Source organism: Mustelus asterias, chromosome 2, assembly GCF_964213995.1.
Source record: "Mustelus asterias chromosome 2, sMusAst1.hap1.1, whole genome shotgun sequence".
In the NCBI taxonomy this organism is placed as follows: domain Eukaryota; kingdom Metazoa; phylum Chordata; class Chondrichthyes; order Carcharhiniformes; family Triakidae; genus Mustelus; species Mustelus asterias.
Window position 1 is genome coordinate 15,842,506 of NC_135802.1, and position 21,174 is coordinate 15,863,679.

Consider the following 21,174-nt stretch of genomic DNA (forward strand, 5'->3'; position numbering starts at 1 on the left):
ATTAAATCTTTGTAACTCATTTAAAAGCAAACAATGGGAGACAAAAGGATTCGGAGGCTGCTTTGGAGAGTTAGAATGTCAGTTTTTGAAACAATCCACAAATTAATTTTCACTTCAAATAATTTAATTTTAGGATTTGTACTTGTTCTATTAATTACATGATGCCACTAACTGTTAATGTATTGGTATCAGAATGCTACAATTCTAATTTAATTTGTTTTCATTCATTCATAGGATGTGGGCATTGCCGGCTAGGCCAGAATTTATTGCCCATCCTAATTGCCCTTGGAATTGCCTTCTTGAGCCACTACAGTCCATGTGGTGTAGGTACACCCACAGGGCTGTTAGGAAGGGAGCTCCAGGGTTTTGACCGAGTAACAGTGAAAAAAGGAATGCCGATTATATTTCCAAGTCAGGATGCTGTTTCAGTTGGAGGGTTGCTTGCAGGTGGTGGTATTCCCATGTATCTGCTGTTCTTCTAAGAAGCGTAAAGGTCATGGTTGGGAAGGTGCTTTCCAATGGACCTTGATGATTTGCTGCAGTGCATCTTGTAGATGGTGCACACTGATGCCACTGTGCGTTGGTGGTGGAGGAGGTGCCAATCGAGCAGGCTGCATTGTGTTGAGTGATGTCAAATTTCTTGAGTGTTGTTGGAGCTGCACTCATCCAGGCAAATGGAAAGCAGTATCTCTTCGCACTCCTAACTTGTAGATAGTGAACATATTTTGGGGAATCAGGTGGTGAGTTATTCTGTGCCGAATTCCCAGCCTTTGACTTGCTCTTTCAGCCATTATATTTACATGGCTGGTCCAGTTCAGTTTCTGGTCAGTGGTAACCCCAGGATGTTGATAGAAGGGGATTCAGTGATGGCAATGTCATTGAATGTCAGAGGAATATGGTTAGCTCCTCTCTTGTTGGAGGTGGTTATTGCCTGGTACTTGCGTGGCCCGAATGTTACTTGCCACTTGTTGGCCCAAGTCTGGATATTGTCCAGGTCTTGCTGCATTTGGACACGGACTACTTCAGTACCTGAAGAGATGTGAATGGTGCTGAATATTGTTCAGCAGCGAACATCCTTACTTCTGATCTTATGATGGAAGGGAGGTCATTGTAGAGGCTGAATGTCATTGCAATTGGGACACGACCCTGAGGAACTCCTGCAATGATATCCCAGAACTGAGATGATTGACCACCAACCACCACAACCATCTTCCTTTGTGCCAGATATGAGTCCAAGCAGTGGACAGTTTTCCTGTTGATTTTCCATTGACTCCAGTTTTGCTAGGGCTCCTTGATGTCACACTTGGCCATATACTGCCTCGATATCAAGGGCAGACACTCTCGCCTCACTTCTGGAGTTCAGCTCTTTTGTCCATGCTCGAACCAAGGCTGTAATGAGGTCTGGACCTGAGTGACCCTGGGCAGAACCCAAACTGAGTGAGTAAGTTATTGCTGAGTTAGTGCCACTTAATAGCACTTTCTGGCACTTTGCAGATGATCAAGAGTGGACAGTAATTGGCTGGGTTGGATTTGTCTTGCTTTCTGTGGATGTAACATACCTGGGCAGTTTTTCACAATTATGGACCAATGCCAGTTTTGTGACTGTATTGGAGCAGCTTGGATAGTGGCACAGCAGGTTCTGGAGCACAAACCTTCAGTACCTAGTGCCTTCAGCCATTTCTCCCTATGACAAGGAGTGGATCAAATTGGTTGAATGCTGACATCTGTGATGCTAGCGACCTAATTTTAAGTAGCAGTAATGGGATCAATGAGGGAAAATATTAATTTTATAGTTGGAGGCAAGAGAGAAGAGAAGCATCTTCTTTACAATATTTGGCACTAATTAGTTGGATAGTCAAAAACATTTTTTGGACCTTGGAAGTTTTAAAAATTGTGGTTTTGCTTGATTTTCTCAATTTACTTTTAATATTGTGCAATGCTTTGAATTCTTCAGCTCAATTTGCTGTCACCATTAGTAGTAAACCGGATACCCAAAATATCCTGTTCCGAAGGGTATAATTTGCAGCCCGTTCTACAGTCTATTTATCATACTTGGAACCAAAGGAGATTTCACAAGCCCATCGCTACATTTTACAAAAATCAAAGCAACGACATTGGGAGATTTAAAAGCAAAAGATTTCCCTTCTTGTCTGCAAGTTGCCTTTAGTGATCAGCAGCTCAGGATATGCCATACTTTGTGCCAGTAGCTGGCATTTGCTTCTTAAGCAGAAGGCTTGGTTGCTAAACAACTTATTTTCTTTCACTCAAACTAAAAGCTTGTGTTCTATTGTCAACTTTTAAGATAAACACATCTGCAGAGTAAGGTGCTTTCTTGTGTCACAAAGGTGTTATTTGGTTTAAAAGATAGAGTCCTTCTACCACCCCCCCCCCACCCCACCCGCTTGTTTTCTCCCTCATGCTTTCTCTTTCTTTCAAGTTTATGTTCATGCCAACAACTTGAAAATACTTCTCGTAAATTTGTAGCAAAGTTTCAACTTCAAATAAATACAGGTGACAACAAAGTTATATTTTCAGTTCTAGCATAGTGCTTGGCTCTGTTGGGTGATTTTTTTTAAATTCATGGGACATGGGCGTCGCTAGCTGGCCAGCATTTAGAACAAAGAAAATTACAGCGCAGGAACAGGCCCTTCGGCCCTCCAAGCCGGCACCGACCATGCTACCCGACTTTACTAAAACCCTCTACCCTTCCGGGGATCATATCCCTCTATTCCCATCCTATTCATGTATTTGTCAAGACGCCCCTTAAAAGTCACTACCGTATCTGCTTCCCCCGGCAACAAGCTCCAGGCACCCGCCACCCTCTGTATAAAAAATCTACCTCGTACATCTCCTTTAAACCTTGTCCCTCGCACCTTAAATCTGTGCCCCCTAGTAATTGACTCTTCCACCCTGGGGAAAAAGCTTCTGACTATCCACTCTGTCCATGCCTCTCATAATCTTGTAGACTTCTATCAGGTCGCCCCTCAACCTCCGTCGTTCCAGTGAGAACAAACCAAGTTTCTCCAGCCTCTCCTCATAGCTGATGCCCTCCATACCAGGCAACATCCTGGTAAATCTTTTCTGTACCCTCTCCAAAGCCTCTACATCCTTCTGGTAGTGTGGCGACCAGAATTGAACTCTATATTCCAAATACGGCCTAACTAAGGTTCTATAAAGCTGCAACATGACTTGCCAATTTTTAAACTCAATGCCCCGGCCGATGAAGGCAAGCATGCCGTATGCCTTCTCCACCTGCGTTGCTACTTTGTGACCTGTGTACCTGTGTACACAGGTCCCTTTTGCCTATCAATACTCTTAAGGGTTCTGCCATTTACTGTATATTTCCTATTTGTATTAGACCTCACATTACCACATTATTAAACTCCATCTGCCACCTCTCCGCCCAAGTCTCCAACTGATCTATGTCCTGTTGTATCCTCTGATGGTCCTCATCGCTATCTGCAAATCCACCAACCTTTGTGTCGTCCGTAAACTTACTAATCAATCCAGTTACATTTTCCTCCAAATCATTTATATATATTTCAAACAGCAAAGGTCCCAGCACTTCCCTGAGGGACGCATTGCCCATCCCTAGTTGCCCGACGACAGTTGAGAGTCAACCACATCGCTGTGACTCTGGAGTCACATGTAGGCCAGACCGGGTAAGGATGGCAGACTTCCTTCCCTAAAGGACATTAGTGAACCAGATGGATTTTTCTGACAATCGACAATGGTTTCATGGTCATCAGTAGATTCTTAATTCCAGATTTTTTTATTATTGAATTCAAATTCCACCATCTGCCGTGGCAGGATTCGAACCCAGGCCACCAGCGATAATATCACTAGGCCATCGTCTCCTCACTGTACCACCGAAGATTCCTTAAAATGTGCTGCATGCTACCCTCTTGCACAGGCTGTGTTAATTTAACTGGTACAAATTGCCTATGTCACTTCATAACTTCACAACTTAAACCTTGCCTGACAACTGATGGACCTGCAAAAGGATTGTGATAAATATTTCTGTAGAGAATATATATTTATCTGCAGTTAAAACTGTTTACACAATTTTAAGATTGCCTGGCACATGCACCATGAAGCACTTTCACCCGCTCTGTACTTCCACATTTACACAGTGCTTAGATACAAAGCTTCGTCGGACCCACACAGCGAAGGACCAAAAACTGTCAAAGCACTTGGCTAGTGAGCGATCTGGTGGCAGAGTTGATGGGCTTCAGTGAAGAAAGTCCGGCTTCTATTTCCATGTCTTGCATCTCCGCGGGACGTCCCAAAGCACTTTGCAGCCAATTTGCAGTGTGGTCACTGTTCTAATAGGGAACTGGGCAGCATGGCAAATTACACCCAACAATGTCCCCTAAACAGTAATGTAATAGTGATGTTGTTTAAGAGATAATTGCAGCCAGGTTACCAGGACAAATTCCCCAGCTATCCTTCTAAATAGTGCTGTCTGATTGTTTCAACCATCTGGGTGACCAGGATGTCCCACCGCAAGACAGCATGCCTTCAAAAGCACAGCACTCATTCAGCACTGAGCTGGAGTGTCAGCCTAGATTTTCTGGTCAAGTCACTGTACCTTCTGACTTGAGGTGAGCTAAAGCTGTAAAATATTGACATTTTGTTACAACCCAAATCATTAGCATGGAACTCAAGGACATGGAGGCAGAATGCTTGTGGTGTCAAAGAAGCTGTTTTTAATTTTGCCACTCAGTGTAGGTATCAGTACTCCTGATTGTGTTTAGGCTGCTTGCTAGCTTCACTGAGATGCAGCAAAAGCCCTGTTTCCAGCAATGTGCCTCAACCTCAGGAACGTTCCCTGCAAACTAACTGCTATTTCCCATTCTTGTACCAGCTCACCAATGGCCTTGTGTGGATGATATTAGCAATAAGTGCCTGATTGGGACAGGTTTGCACTGTACAGGAGCCCATAGGAACTCGGGTCTAAAGCTGTCAAGGGCAAGAGAGGAGGTTTCATAGTTGTCTGAGTTGCACCCAGATTCTCAGAGGCAGTTCTAAATCATTGCATCTCCCTGGCCCCTCTCTGTAGAATCTGTTACTGACAATGTAAAGAGGTGTAGCATGGGGCAGTATAGTGGCACAATGGTTAATTCTGCTGCCTCACAGCGCCAGAGACGCGGGTTCGATTCCTGGCTTGGGTCATTGTCTGTGTGCAGCGTCTGCACATTCTCCCTGTGTCTGCGTGGGTTTCCTCCGGGTGCTCCGATTTCCTCCCACAGTCTGAAAGATGTGCTGGTTAGTTGCATTGACCTGAACAGGCACCAGTGTGTGGCGACTAGCGGAATTTCACAGTAGCTTCATTGCAGCATTAATGTTAGCCTTACTGATAACTAATAAATAAAACTTTAAAACTTTAACTTTGTCCAGACCACATACCAAATCATCCTGTGCTCCTGCCATTAGCTTTGAAATATCACATGCAGAGTGGTAGGAAAATGCAGTTTGAGTTTTTGAATACTTACTGTTTTGGAGTCGTGCGGTAGAATCAATGAGAAGTTGCATTTTAGCTTATCCTCTTTCACCCCTTCTGACCTAAATAACACGATCATCTTTCCTTCCATTCATAATTTCAAAAGAAAATTGGATGATTTGAGGAAAATAAACTTAGAGCTACAAGGATAAACCGGGGCAATGGGTCCAATTGGATTGTTCTGCCGATAGCTGGCATGGTCTTGATGGGCCGAATGGGCTGCTACTATAATGAGTCTATGGCCCTAACTCTAAACTGTGTGAGTGATCTTTATGTGAAGGAATTGCTGTCACTGTCAAAACGCCCAAGTGGCCAAGAAATGCAAACTTAACAATGTGAATCCATCAATAGTGTGGCACGGCTAGAATACATTTTAGTTTTATAATGTTGGATTTGAAACTCCAGCTACTTTAAATACTTTATAATCTGTCACTGCTATGAAATTTTATATACAGTAAGTACTTTGTGTGAGTCAGTACTTCATTTTACTGATAAAATACTTCAGCACTGTTTAATAATAGTCTAGATTAATAGAGTTCAGATTTAACAACTATTTCCTCACATTAGTATTCTCATTTGTATTATTTTCAAATTTAGAAGCCATTTTAAAACATTTTATCCCACGTTAGATTTCCTGTTTCTCTTCCCTCCATTCCTTTGCACCCACAGTTGCATGACTGCCCAGCTGAACAGGCAGCTAAGCAACTTACTCCCCGGGCTCTGTGGTGCAATAGCTTGTTTACTTTTCCATCTGTTGCCATGTAACCACCAGAAACAGTAGAAATGGGAGGTCATAATTCCCAGTTGGAAAACATGTTATCATTTAAGACCTGTTATCATTGAAGCAAGGGAGATCAAAACACAGAATCTGAGTCTATTCGGCGCAGAAGGAGGCCACCTGACCCACCATGTCTGCACTGGCTCTTCGAATGAGCAACTCCCCTAATTCCATTCTGATTCAATTCCGTTCTCCTTCCTTCTGTCCATAACCTTGCATATCCTTCCTTTTCAGATAACAGTTCAGTTACGTTTTGAATGCATCGATTGAACCTGCCTCCACCACAAACTTAGGCAGAACATAGGAGCAGAAGTAAGCCATTCAGCCCTTCGAACCTGCTCCATCATTCAATATGATCGAGGCTGATTATCCAATTCAATGCCATTTTCCCATACTCCTTTCTGTCTTTGGTATTTAGAAACCTGTCAATCCCTACTGTAAAGCATACTCAGTGACTGAGTTTCCACAGCCCTCTGGGGTGGAGATTTGCAAAGATTCACAGCTTCAGGAGGAGGCAGATGTACCAAACAGTGTTGTAGGTGGCTGTGTGGTCGAGGCAGTTTTCCTGAAGCCATTTTTAATGAAAGTGGTAAGGGCCAGTACCTGCTCACCTGTGCTGCGGTCTTTGTGGAAACCAATTCGAACTCTGTCGGACCTCCTTTAGTTCTGAAACCTCAAAAGGAGCAAGGCTGATATCTTCTCTGTGTTGCTGATGATATTGTCTTAGTTCACCCCAGGTGTTTCATTGGGTGTTTTTGTCCGAGAGGCTGATGATGATCCAGGGTTGGACTTCCCCAGGGTCCAATGTCTGTAACATCTCATCTGAAAGATGGCAATTCCAACAGTGCAGCATTTCCTCAGTAATGCACTGGAAGCATCAGTTTATTTCTTTGTGCTCAAGCCAAGAGTTGGGCTTGAACCTATATTCTGATTCTGTGGCAACTCAGCAATCCTACTTCAGGAGCACTTTCCAAATCTGTGGTCTCTGCCATCACAGATGCCTGGGAACAACACCATCTGCAAGTTTCCCTCCAAGTCGCACCATCCTGACTTGAGACTCTCTCTAATTGCCCCTTTGCTGTCACTGGGTCAAAATCCTGAAGCTCCTATACCATTAGCACAGCAGGTGTACATACACCACATGCACCACAATCGTTCAAGAAAGTTACTCACCACCGCGCGTGCTCTCTCGCGCGCTCAATTAGGGATGGTCAAGACGAATAAGAAATAACTTGGCACACAAGTTTTTTTTAAAAACGTGCAAGTCTGTTACCAAATGTCATTAGATGTTCCACTGCACCAAATAATGACCCCATGGTTTTCCAAACCGCACCTCCATGCTTTATGGTTACAATTCTGACAAGCTGATTTTCTCACACATTTGCCAGAATTCTACAGCCCCGCCTGCCACGGAAATCAGGGTGGGCAAGGGGTGGACAATGGGAAGGTCCATTGACCTCGGGTGGTATTTTCAGGTCTCGGGTCAAGCAAGACGGGAAAATCCCGCCCATTGTCTGCAACACCGCATCTTCCTTCAAGTACCTGGTACCCAATGTGTAATATGAAAGACTTTTTGCTTCGTGTACAGATGAGTTGCTCATTGTTCAATTTTATCAGGCTCTTGGTGTTTTTGAAAATTAAATTCTAATTTAAGCACAGCGGAAATAATCCGGGCAATGTAGTTTGATTGGATAATTAGTTTGGAGTCGTTTCCATTCTGTAGAAACATTTGTGTTTAATCTGTTTACAGTTGCAAGAACAAACTTTTGATTTGTTTTTGACACATTTATTTCTAAAAAGTGGAACTTGCACGTAACAGATAATTTCAGCTTCATTTAAAAATTGGAGGATTATTAGCTATGCATTGTTACTTTTTCCTATAGTTGGCTTTTTTGTTATTATAACTTAAAATAACAACCCAGGATATTTGGGGGGGGGGGGGGGAAGGAGAGGAGAGAAGAGAGAAACGACACGGTTATACAGTGCCGCACTTAACCAGTCCTTTATAAAGGAATGAAAGAGTTTTTTTCTTGTATCTAGTTGTGTTTTGAATCTCTGCGATACATAAAGGCTTAAAGCATCTTGGCACACTTTGGACAAAAACACATTTTATAGCACAAAGTCATCATTGTCAAATAAGTTTATTCCTTTTGCCGGAGATTTGCAAAGATTCACAGCTTCAGGAGGAGGCAAATGTGCCTAACAGTGTTGTCGGTGGCGGTAAGGTCGAAACGGTTTTCCTGAAAGCCATTTTTAATGTAGATGGTAAGGGCCAGTACCTGCTCACCTGTGCTGTGGTCTTTGTGGAAACCAATTCACTTTTGCTGCAAACATTTCTCTAAATTGTTCGCTATATCTGCTTGGATGCTAAGCTTGCTGTGTGCTGATTGTAGAAGCTGGTAAGTTTTTCCTGGGCATTGCACACTTGAGTTTTCACATTGTCTATTGCCAGTCCTTTGTTAGAACTCCTTGCACTTTATCAGTGAGACGTGTCTGCATCAGGAAGAGTGCATATACAACATACCTTGCAAACAAAATGTCTACCGACATGAATTGCACAGTAGGTTGTTTTTGGTTTAGGCATGTTTGAATTTTCATTCTGGATGCATGCTGGTTGTTCAAAAGCAAAGTGTTACCTGCCTGTACTGAATTAAACTGCTGAATCTGTAAAGGCTTAAGACCTGGCTGGGCTCCACCTCCAGCAGTGATGTTTAAATTACTGTTGGGCGGACCAATGCTGCCACTGCAGTAACTCACAAAAAGCTGGTACCAAAAGGGAAAAATTGCATTTATTTAGCACCTTTCACAGCATACGGATGTCCCAAACTGCTTCAGTTAGAGATTTTGGAAGCATGGTTACTGTTGTAATGTAGGAATAACAGCAAAATGGACTATAAAATGTTTTTTTTTTAAATTGCTGCCGGCTGCTGTGCAGAGGGACCTGGGTGTCCTTGTGCATGAATCGCAAAAAGTTGGTTTGCAGATGCAGCAGATAATTAAGAAGGCAAATGGAATTTTGTCCTTCATTGCTAGAGAGATGGAGTTTAAAAACAGCGAGGTAATGTTGCAGCTGTATAAGGTGCTGGTGAGGCCACACCTGGGGTACTGTGTACAATTTTGGTGGTCTCACTTGAGAAAGGATATACTGGCACTGGAGGGGGTGCAGAGGAGATTCACTAGGTTGATTCCAGAGTTGAGAGGGTTGGCTAATCTCGCCACTTAATTTTTCTTTTCTCTGTGATGTGGTCAAGGTTTGAGTGCTTTTTTGATCCACAATCTGTTATTGGGTTTTGTTTTGCTCAAATGGATTTTACAACCTATAACAGTCTGTCCTAGAACTATAAAAGTTTAAATAAAGTGAAAATATTTAAACAGTACAGCATTGATGATCTAGTGTAGAGTAAGTGCCATGAATGCTACTTGGAATAAGTTCCATCCTCTATGATCAATCTACTTTGAGTGCTGTTGTAGCTGGAATATTTTATTTTCTAGCAGATCTCCTTTGCTCACTAAAAGGAATAAAGAAAAAAAATGCGGTGGCACGGTGGTTAGCACTGCTGCCTCACAGCGCCAGCGACCCGGGTTCAGTTCCTGGCTTGGATGACTGTCTGTGTGGAGTTTGCACATCCTCCCCGTGTCTTTGTAGGTTTCTTCCAGGTACTCCGGTTTCCTCCCACAGTCTGAAAAGATGTGCAGGTTAGGTGCATTGGCCATGCTAAATTCTCCCTCAGTGTACCTGAACAGGCGCCGGAGTGTGGCGACTAGGGGATTTTCACAGTAATTCCATTGCAGTGTTAAGGTAAGCCTACTTGTGACTAACAAATAAACTTAAACTGAATTCAGGAGAGGTGTCTTTAGTCAGAGAGTGGTTACAAGTAGAACTCACTACAAGGATTGTTTGAGTGTAACAGCATGGATGCATTTAAGGGAAAGCTCCAAAGATGTGCTGTTTAGGTTGATTGACCATGCAAAATTGCCCTTGAGTGTCAGGGAGATTAGCAGCTAAATACATGGGGCTACGGCCTATGTGGGATTGTTGTCAGCGCAGGCTCGATGGCCCAAATGGCCTCCTGCACTGTAGGGATTCCATAATTCTAAAAAGATTTTTGTTTTTTACAAAATACTCTGGTTCTTGCAGTTGCTGGCATGAAATATCACTCAGATGCCAGCAGCTAACTTTAAAATTAAAGTTTATTAGTCACAAGTAGACTTACATTAACACTGCAATGAAGTTACTGTGAAAATTCCCTAGTCGCCACACTCGGGCGCCTGTTCGGGTACACTGAGGGAGAATTTAACACAGCCAATCCACCTAACCAGCACATCTTTCAGACTGTGGGAGGAAACTGGAGCACCCAGAGGAAACCCGTACAGACTCCGCACAGGCAGTGACCCAAGCCAAGGAATCGAACCCGGGTCCCTGGCGCTGTGAGGCAACAGTGCTAACCACTGTGAAGCCGTGGGAAAAGCAGATTTGAAAAGTTAACATTTTCTAATCAAGTCAGTGTAAGTGAGTAGTGGAGAATTATCAGCCTTTGTAAGCCAGCATTTTGGAAATAAACGTATATGATAAACTTTTATCGTCCTTTTGGGATCTGAAGACATTCTAGTGAGTCCTTTTACATGAAGGGTGGTTTGGATATACAAATTATCTTTGAGCTGTGTGAATCCTACTTGTGCCTATTTGTAGCCTGGTTGCAGTGCCTGATTTGGTTTGACAGCAACTGACAAACGGACTGGACTGACTTTGCTCAAAACTTAATATCACTCAACAAACGATGAGAATGGGAGGGCATTCTTACAAGTAACCCCCTTTAGTTGTAATGTGGAGAAATTTTTTTAAAAGCATGGTGGTTGCAGCTTAAATTTGATTTATTACTGTCACGTGTATACAGTAAAAAGTATTGTTTTGTGCTATACAGACAAAGCAAACTACATAGAGACAGAAAGGAAAGGATGCGGAATGTAGTGTTACAGTCATAGTTAGGGTGTAGAGAAAGATCAACTTCATGCAGGGTAGGCCCATTCAAAAGTCTGGTGGCAGCAGGGAAGAAGCTGTTCTTGAGTCTGTTGGTACTTGACCTCAGACTGTTGTATCTTTTTCCCAACGGAAGAAGGTGGAAGAGAGTATGACCGAGGTGCGTGGGATCCTTGATTATGCTATCACACACTATTATACTTGTTCCTATAAATCACTATATACTTCAGCCTGTATAACGGATTTCTTCTATTTCTATTCTATTATGTTGTGACGTGACTCCTGTGGCAATGTTGTTAATGGCTGGTTCTTTTTTTTCTCACTTCAGGTGTCTTATGTTATTCGAGATGAAGTAGAGAAATATAATCGGAATGGCGTTAATGCACTTCAGCTCGATCCCACATTAAACAGACTGTTTACAGCTGGCCGAGATTCCATCATCAGAATATGGAGCGTCAACCAGCACAAGGTGAGAAACTTGTTCCTCGATATCTTTGGCTCTGCATGCAGAGTATTAAAATCTGCAATCTCAATATTTATTTCCGAATTGGCAGCACGGGAGTGTGAGAGACTCATTCAGTAATGCAAATTTCACATCTGATATAAATGGAGCGCTCACCCTTCTGTGCAAGAATGCAAAGCACCTGAAGATATTTCCCTGAAATTATAGAACAAAGAACCGTATAGCACAGGAACAGGCCCTTCGGCCCTCCAAGCCTGTGCCGATCATGATGCCTGCCTAAACTAAAACCGTATGCACTTACGGAATCTGTATCCTTCCATTTCCATCCTATTTGTGTATTCGTCTAGTTGCCCCTTCAATGCTACTATCGTACCTGTACCCACCACCTCCCCGGGCAGCGTGTTCCAGACATTCACCACACTCTGTGTAAAAAAAAACTTTCCTCACGCATCTCCTCTGAACTTTCCCCATGCACCTTAAACCTATGTCCCCGAGTACTTGACTTTTCTACCCTAGGAAAGAGCATCTGACTATCCATTCTGTCCATGCCACTCATAATCTTGTAAACCTCTATCAGGTCACCCCTCAACCTCCATCGTTCCAGTGAGAACAAACGGAGTTTATCCAACCTCTCCTCATAGCTAATACCCTCCAGACCAGGCAACATCCTGGTAAACCTCTTCTGCACCCTCTCCAAAGCATCCACATCCTACTGGTAGTGTGGTGACCAGAATTGTACACAATATTCTAAATGAGGCCTAACTAAGGTTCTGTGCAGCTGCAGCATGACCTGCCAATTTTTAAACTCAATGCCCTGACCGATGAAGGCAAGCATGCTGTACGCCTTCTTGACTACCTTATCCACCAGACCCCTCTGCCTGTCAATGCTCCTAAATGGTCTACTATTTACGGTATAATTCCTACATGCATTGGACCTTCCAAAATGCATAACCTCACATTTGTCTGGATTAAACTCCATCTGCCATTTCTCTGCCCAAGTTTCCAACCGATCTATATCTTGCTGTATCCTCTGACAATCCTCTTCTCTATCCGCAACTCCAAGCCTTCAACTTCTTGGGATCTATATTAACTCGATCTATGACCTCAGAGGATTGTGAAAAATTCATTATACTGCCATTCAACATCAGGAACTATTGTATCTTTCCAAAGCCACCTAAAGATTTCTGATTGTTGAAGGTTAATGAAGGATCTTTGTGATGGAGACAGAAATGTAGTGTTTTTTTTTGTCCTGGATAAGCAACCTTTCGGTCAAATTCCACATCTTTATTTATGGGTTAATGCAAAAGAGAATCCATTGAACATAAAGGCAGTCAGATTCCAAAAGCAAGACTACTACAGATGCTGGAAACCGGAAATAAAAAGAGAAATTGCTGGAAAGACTCAGCAGGTCAGGCAACTTATACGGAGAAAGAAATGGAGTTAATGATTCAGGTCGATGACTTTTTGTCAGAACAGCTGTCAAATTATACAAATCTTCTCACAAACCTCTTTCATCTAAGTCCATCAACATATCCCTCTGTTCCTTCTTCGTGCTTATCCCGCTTTCCCTTAAATGCACCTTTTGCTGTTATCCTACGATCCTCGTAGTGAGTTCTACTTATAACCACTCTCTAGCTAAAGACACTGAATTCACTTTTGGATTTATTAGTGACCATCTCATATTTATGGCCCATAGTTCTGATTCACCTGAAAATGGAAAAATCTTCTCTGTCTACCTGGTCAAACTCTTTCATAATCTTAAAGGCCCCTATCATGCACTTCTTTGTCTTTTTTTGAAGAGAGAAAAGGACCCCAGTTTATTAACCTTTCCTGATAATTATAACCTCTCTGTTCTGCTATCATTCCAGTAAAATTATTTTGCATCTTTTGCCTCGATATCCTTTTTGCAACATGGAGACCAGAATGTTAAATTCCAGATCCTGGAAAATGTGATGTGAATGGGATTCCTTAAAGTTTAATATAACTTCTCTGCTTTTAATTCCATCCATCTAGAAATGAATCCCAGTGTTTCTTGTGTGTTTTAATGGCCCTATTAACCTGTATCGGTACTTCTAAGAGGCACTATGGGTGGCACGGTGACACGGTGGTTAGCACTGCTGCTTCACAGCACCAGGGACCTGGGTTCGACTGCGGTCTTCGGTAACTGTCTGTGTGGAGTTTGCACGTTCCCCCCCCGTGGGTTTCGTCTGGGTGTTCTGGTTTCCTCCCACAGTCCAAAGATGTGCAGGTTAGGTTGATTGGCCATGATAAATTGTCCCTTAGTGCCCCAAGATATATAAGTTAGCGGGATAAATACATGAGGTTGCGGGTTAGACTTGGGTGTGAGTCGGTGCAGACCCAATGGGCCGAATGGCCTCCTGTACTATAGGGATTCTATGGGAAGTAAGTTTAGGTGTATATGTAGTTCAGATCCACTTACTCCTGCACCCCATTTAGACCCTTAACTTCCAAAAACTACGTGGGCTTCTTATTCTTCCTACCAAAATGTACTATCTCACACTTATCTGTATTGAAGTTCATTAATGCACTTCTCCACATGAAGTTTCATTAACCTGTACAAGTAACCAGAACAAACTGTCACTTCTTTAAGCATTACATGTGAATAATAGCACAGAAATTGAATTTCTCTTTATTGCACATGGCCTATGCTATTCATGGTTTTTCCTTAGATTGGAAAGAGCACAATTGATCTTTCTAAAAATAAATAATGTTTTTCTTCCTCCTCCACCCCCTCAGCAATGTTTGTTCCAGGCTACTGAGCCCTGTCTTTGATAATAGAGTTGGAAATGTCAAAAGATCTTGAATAAGTACTGAGAATTATAAAGATTTATTAATGCAAAAAATGCTGTTGTGAAGTTACCAAAAGCATTTGGGATGATAATGGGTAATTTGGTCCATGAAACCCACTCACCCCATGATCTACTCATGACAATATCAATCATCAACCAATTTCATCCACAAGGACTTGTATATTCCTCTCCAACCTCCATATGATCTATATATTAATATTTGTATTGTATCAGGCTGGCATTAAAAATACTGAAGAATTAGATGATTTAATCTTACTGCACAGGGGGTGGGGGGAGTCTCCTTGCTTCTCCATTTCTTTGGTCAAGTAATTTCAATCTTGACCTCAAGTTGTTGATAAATTTGCCTGAGATATAATTTCTCCCTTTGCCTTTTAGCTTTGACAAAGGGCCATCTGGACTCGAAACGTCCGTTCTTTTCTCTCCCTCCAGATGCTGCCAGACCTGCTGAGATTTTCCAGCATTTTCTCTTTCGGTTTATAATTTCTCCCTACTTGCTCTAACAAAATCCCTCTAATTTTTGAATATATCTATTCGGACTCCCAGCTCTCCCCACCCGCACCTGTTCTAAGGAGCACAAGCATCCAATCCCTCTCCATTAGTGAAGTTCCCTGATATATTTTTGGTAAATTGCCAAAGGACCGCTCCAAGGCTTTCACAGTCTTCTTGAAGAGCATTCCCTGAACTTTACACCATACTCCAGCTGAGGTCTAACCAGAAATTTAGCGTGACTGACCCGTTTTTGTGTTCAGTGTCCCTATTTAGGAAACCAAGCATCCTATGGGCTTCTTTTCCCTATCTAGGCAAGTTGCCTTGCCACCTTCAAAGATTGTGGGTGACATGGCTCAGTGGTTAGCACTGCTGCCTCAAAGCACCAGGGACGCGGGTTCAATTCCGGCCCTGGGTGACTGTCTGCGTGGGGTTTCGTTCGGGTGCTTCGGTTTCGTCCCACAATCCAAAGATGTATGTGTTAGGTTGATTGGCTATTATAAATTGCCCCTGAGGGTCAGGGAGATTAACGGGGTAAATACATGGTTATGAGGATAAGGCCTGGGTGGGAATGTGGTCATAGTGTCATAGAGCCATAGAGGTTTACAGCATGGAAACAGGCCCTTTGGCCCAACTTGTCCATGCCGCCCTGTTTTTTTTAAAACCCCTGAACTAATCCCAATTGCCCGCATTTGGCCCATATCCCTCTATACCCATCGTACCCATGTAACTATCTAAATGCTTTTTAAAAGATAAAATTGTACCCGCCTCTACTACTACCTCTGGCAGCTTGTTCCAGACTTTCACCACCCTCTGTGAAAAAATTGCCCCTCTGGACACTTTTGTATCTCTCACCTTAAACCTATGCCCTCTAGTTTTAGACTCCCCTACCTTTGGGAAAAGATATTGACTATCTACCTTGTCTATGCCCCTCATTATTTTATAGACCTCTATAAGGTCACTCCTCAGCCTCCTATGCTCCAGAGAGAAAAGTCCCAGCTCATCCAGCCTCTCCTTATAACTCAATCCATCAAGTCCCGGTAGCATCCTAGTAAATCTTTTCTGCACTCTTTCTAGTTTAGTTTGGTCGGTGCAGACTTGATGGACTGCACTGTAGGGGTTCTGACTTATGAATGTGCACCCTCTGGTCCCTATACTCTGCATCCCCCTCAAAATAGTCCCACTTACATTATACAACCTTCCTCTGTTTTTCTCGCAAAGTGCATCATGATACAGTTTTAGTCTCTGTGCCGAGGGAAAAGGCTAGCTTGGAGGGGGTGCAGCAAAGGTTCAATAGGTTCAAGTCGAAGGACTTGTCATATAGGAGATCGAGTAGGATGGGCTTTTATTCTCGAGTTTGATAAAATAAGAGGTGATCTATTTGAAATGTGTAATATTCAGAGAGGATTTGACAGGTGATGAGAGGCTCTTTCCCCTGACTGGCAAGTCTAAAACCAAGAGGCATTGGCTCAGGATAAGGAATCAACTATTTAGGACTTAAGATGGGGAGAAGTTTCTTCACTCAGTAAGTTGAGAATCTTTGGAATTCTTTGCCCAAAGGACTGTGGATGCTCAGTTGTTGAGTATAAAGGGAATCTGAGGAGTGAAAGTGGAGCCAAGTTGAAGTTCATAATTTTATTAAATGGTGGAGCAGATTCAGGGGGCCATGTGGTCTTCTCCTTAGTCCCATGGCTTAATCTTCTTTTTCCACGTTACATTGCGTCGGCCTCCATTCTACTTGCCACCCTAGTGTCTCCTAAATTGCATTGGCCATTTTTCAAATCGTGCTGAAGTCTGTTACTGCACAGTTCACTTTCTGTGGTACTAAGTTTTGTTTCATTTGTGAACTTCAAAATTGTACTCGGTATCTGAGTCCAGGTCATACACATATAAATCAGTGGTCCCTATACTGACCTCTGCTGGGCCCCACTGAATTCTTCCATTTTGGTCAGAAAAGCATCCATTCATCACTACTTTCTGCCTCCTGTCCCTTGGCCAAATATCCAAGTTTACTACAGTCCCTTTACATAATGCGCTTCAACTTCTGAATGCATATGTAAGTTTTTATATTCATCTGCGATTCGCTTCTCAATGCAAGGGAGTTGCACTCTTATGTGGTGTTAAAACCAGGCGGCTTAGGACTGCTCCTTCTGAGGGTGGTCACGCTGGGACAGATTTTAATCCAATTTTGACATTGTGCTGCCACTTTTGTGGCAGTCCAATGATTCCCCTTTTATCGTTAGTAGGTTGATTCCTGCAACGAAGGACTTGTCCTAAAAGAATCAAGTAGGATGGGCTTTTTAAGCTTTAGAGAATATAAGTGGTGATCTAATTGAAATGTGAGATATTCTGAGAGGGTTTGACAAGTGATGAGAGACTCTTTCCCCTGACTGGCAAGTCTAGAACCAAGAGGCGTTGGCTCAGGATAAGGAACCGACCATTTAGGACTTAAGATGGGGACAGATTTTAATCCAACTTTGAGATTGTGCTGCCACTTTTGTGTCAGTCCAATGATTCCTCTTTTTTTTCTTTTTCAGCAAGATCCTTATATTGCCTCCATGGAGCACCATACTGACTGGGTGAATGATGTGGTGTTATGCTGCAATGGAAAGACCTGTGAGTAATTCAGCCTCACTTCATTGAATCAGGGTTTTATATGCAGAGTATGTGTAGGTTAGGTGGATTAGCTGTGGTAAATGCGGGGGGTTACGGGGATAGAGGGGGCTGGGTAAGATGCTCTTTCGGAGAGTTGGTGCAGACTCAATGGGCCGACTGCCCTCTCTCTGCACTGTGGGGATTCAGTGGTAACGGTAAAATTGTCTTCTCGCCCTTTGGTTCTCTTTGACCTTTTATGTTCAAGGGGCAGAGCAGCATGTTACTGATGCTTTATAGCATAGGATTATTGTTTAAAGCAGCTTACTCAAGACTAGTATTGGCCACTTGCGGTGCTCACTGTTGGCGGTGACTGATCCAAAGGCTCTTTAATCAGCCCATTGCTGGGTGGACCTTCCGGCAATATTGTCACTTTTCTTTCCTCCTGCATTGATGCAGAATCATGGAATCTTTACAATATAGAAGGAGTCCATTCGGCCCATTGAGTCTGCACTGGCTTTCTGCAAGAGCATTCTACTTCGTCACACATAAAAAGACGGATGCATTTGCAGAAACACCACGCCCAACAGTTGTGGTCCTTTCTAGGATTAGTAAATAATTGACAAATTTTTACTAACTTAGCTGTGTTATTGAGGTCATTGTATAATTCACTGTGAAACTGTCATGAGACTGGAAACAGAAAATGAGAAAACATATAAGGATGTCAGAGGTGCTTTGCCGAAGTCTGAAGTATTGTTAATTTTAATCCAAAGCTTCCATTATGGCTTGTTTGCGATGCTTCTCCTCATGGAATGGTGACAGTCGTTTCATATGTTATGCCTTCAGGAGAAGAACTACCAAAAGCCTTTACTTTGTGCACTCTGATTAGTGCCGAATCTAACTATGCTCTTCTGGAAAAAGAAGCATTGAGTATAATGTTTGGAGTACAATATGGTCGTCATTTCACATTATTGACTGATCATCGACCCTTTACTATTTTTGGGCTGTATAAAGGCATACCATCGTTAGCTGCTAGTCAATTGCAAAAATGGTTACTGATCTTATCTACACACTCTTACCATATAAAGTATCGTCAATCAAAGTGCCGTGCTCCTGCTGATAACATTATCATGCAATTGAGCAGATGGCACCAACTAGTTTTGCTAATAAAAGCAAATTACTGCGGATGCTGGAATCTGAAACCAAAAGAGAAAATGTTGGAAAATCTCAGCAGGTCTGACATCATCTGTTAGAAGAGAAAAGAGCTGGCATTTCGAGTCCAGATGACCCTTTGACAAAGCGTCATCTGGACTCAACGTCAGCTCTTTTCTCTCCTTACAGATGCTGTTGGACCTGCTGAGATTTTCCAACATTTTCTCTTTTAGTTTTGCTAATCTTTTTCGTGAGTAAATTATTTGCCTGTGACAACTTCCTCAAGCTCGGAGATATACCAGAAATGATCCCGGGATGGGAAGGTGATGGATATGGTATCAAAAGAAATGATAGCTGGAACGCAAGGGGCAGCACGGTAGCACAGTGGTTAGCACTGCTGCTTCACAGCTCCAGGGTCCTGGATTCGATTCCCGGCTCGGGTCACTGTCTGTGTGGAGTTTGCACATTCTCCTCGTGTCTGCGTGGGTTTTCTCCGGGTGCTCCGGTTTCCTCCCACAGTCCAAAGATGTGCGGGTTAGGTTGATTGGCCAGGTTAAAAATTGCCCTTTAGAGTCCTGAGATGCGTAGGTTAGAGGGATTAGCAGGTAAATATGTGGGGGTAGGGCCTGGGTGGGATTGTGGTCGGTGCAGACTTGATGGGCCGAATGGCCTCCTTCTGCACTGTAGGGTTTCTATGATTTCTATGATCCGCATCCTGATTTGAAGCAGTATGTGCCGTGAAGGCTTGAGTTGACCGTTCAAGGTGGGTGTCTGTTATTGGGAATCTGAGTGATCATTCCTCCTAGTCTTGTGTGGAAGAGTTCTTGAGCAACTATGTGAAAGCTATCCTGGTATCTTCTGGATGAAGGAATTAGCACATAGTTATTTTTGATGGCCTTGTCTGGATGCTCAGATTGAAGAAAAAGTTGGACAGTGTCAATCCTGTGCACGAATGAGAAATACACCACCGTTATCTCCTTTACACCCTTCGTAGTGGCCTAAGATACCACAGCAATGTTTACACGTGGATCTTTCTGGTCCATTTGAGGGTTACATGTTCTTAGTCAGAATTGATGCACACTCAGTGGCCAGAGATTGTTGTCATGACATTTACTACAACGGAAGAAACCATTGAAAACCCTGATGAAAGATTTGGTAAGTTGGAACAGATTGTTTGTCATAATGGTTCACAGTTTATTTCAAGTGTTTGAGGATTATCTAAAGTAAATGGTATTCAGTATATAAAACCCACACTTTACAATCGATCAACCAGTGGATTGGCAGAAAGATTCGTACAATCCTTGAAATATTCTTTAAAGCTTCAAAAGAGCAAGGTTCGTTATCACATCGTGTGACTAGCTTTTTGGCATCTTAGGGAAACACTAATGCAACGACCCAAAGTTCACCTGCATCACAACTCTCAAAGAGGAAGTTGAGAACTGTTGAGTTATCTCCAGAAATTTCAGAGAGAGTAGAGCATCAACAAAAATATTGGGTTGCTAGACGAGAAATGAGGGCAAAACAATGCTCGTTTCAACAAGGAGTGCCATGAGTGAGAACTGGGTACCCGCACAGTCTTAGCAAAAGAAGGTCCAATTTCTTACACAGTTCAAACTGAAGATGAATTAGTTGCAATGGAGGCGGTTCAGAGAACCAGGTGCAGCAGTGCCTGCCCTCTCATTGGACCTACTGCAGGAAATTATCTTGGAACACGTTCCAGGATCTCTCACCCCTCTTGTCCCTTTGTACTATTCCTATCCCAGTCTGTATTTGGATAATTAAAGTCCTCCCATTATAATTACTCTATAATTCATGCACTTCTGTGTAATTTCTTTGTAAATTTGTTTCTTTGCGTCCCTTCCACTATATAGTACACCGCTGAATCTTATTACAGTTTTCTCTTTATCCAGCGAGATTCTGTCCTTGACCCTTCTGGAACATCCTCTCTCTCCAATAATGTAATGCCATCATCAATAAATAGTGCCGCTGCCACTCCTCCACCGCCTTCCTATCCTAAATATCTTGTACCTGGGAATATTTAACACGTGCTTCTGTCTCATTGGGGCCAGGTTTCTGTTGTAGCAATAATATCAGAATTGCAGTAAACCTGTGTTGTAGTTCATCAATCTTATTAACCACATTCTGTGCATTTGCATACGTGCACATTAACCCTGATTTAGGATTTTTTACCCCCTCACTCTGACCCAATCTAGTGCCATACTATTGCCTACTCTAATTCTATCAAACACTCCAAGTATTCTATTTACTTGGATCGTACCATCTGATGTATCCTCCTTGTCAGTTAATACACCTCCACTTCCCATGACAAGCTTTTCTTTGCTCCCCTCTGAATTTCCCCTTGGCTTCCCATCTCCCTGCTTAAAGTTTAAA

The 21,174-nt window shown here is 42.7% G+C and overlaps 1 protein-coding gene across 1 annotated transcript in view; it reads left to right on the forward strand.

Moving 5' to 3' along the window:
• wdr48a (WD repeat domain 48a) overlaps positions 1-21,174 on the forward strand; it is a 132,142-nt gene that overhangs the window by 19,121 nt on the left and 91,847 nt on the right. Inside the window, exons 2-3 of the mRNA XM_078231657.1 lie at positions 11,588-11,728; positions 17,577-17,655. Of these exons, the coding sequence (XP_078087783.1) occupies positions 11,588-11,728; positions 17,577-17,655 (220 nt within the window). The remainder of the gene's footprint in view (positions 1-11,587; positions 11,729-17,576; positions 17,656-21,174) is intronic.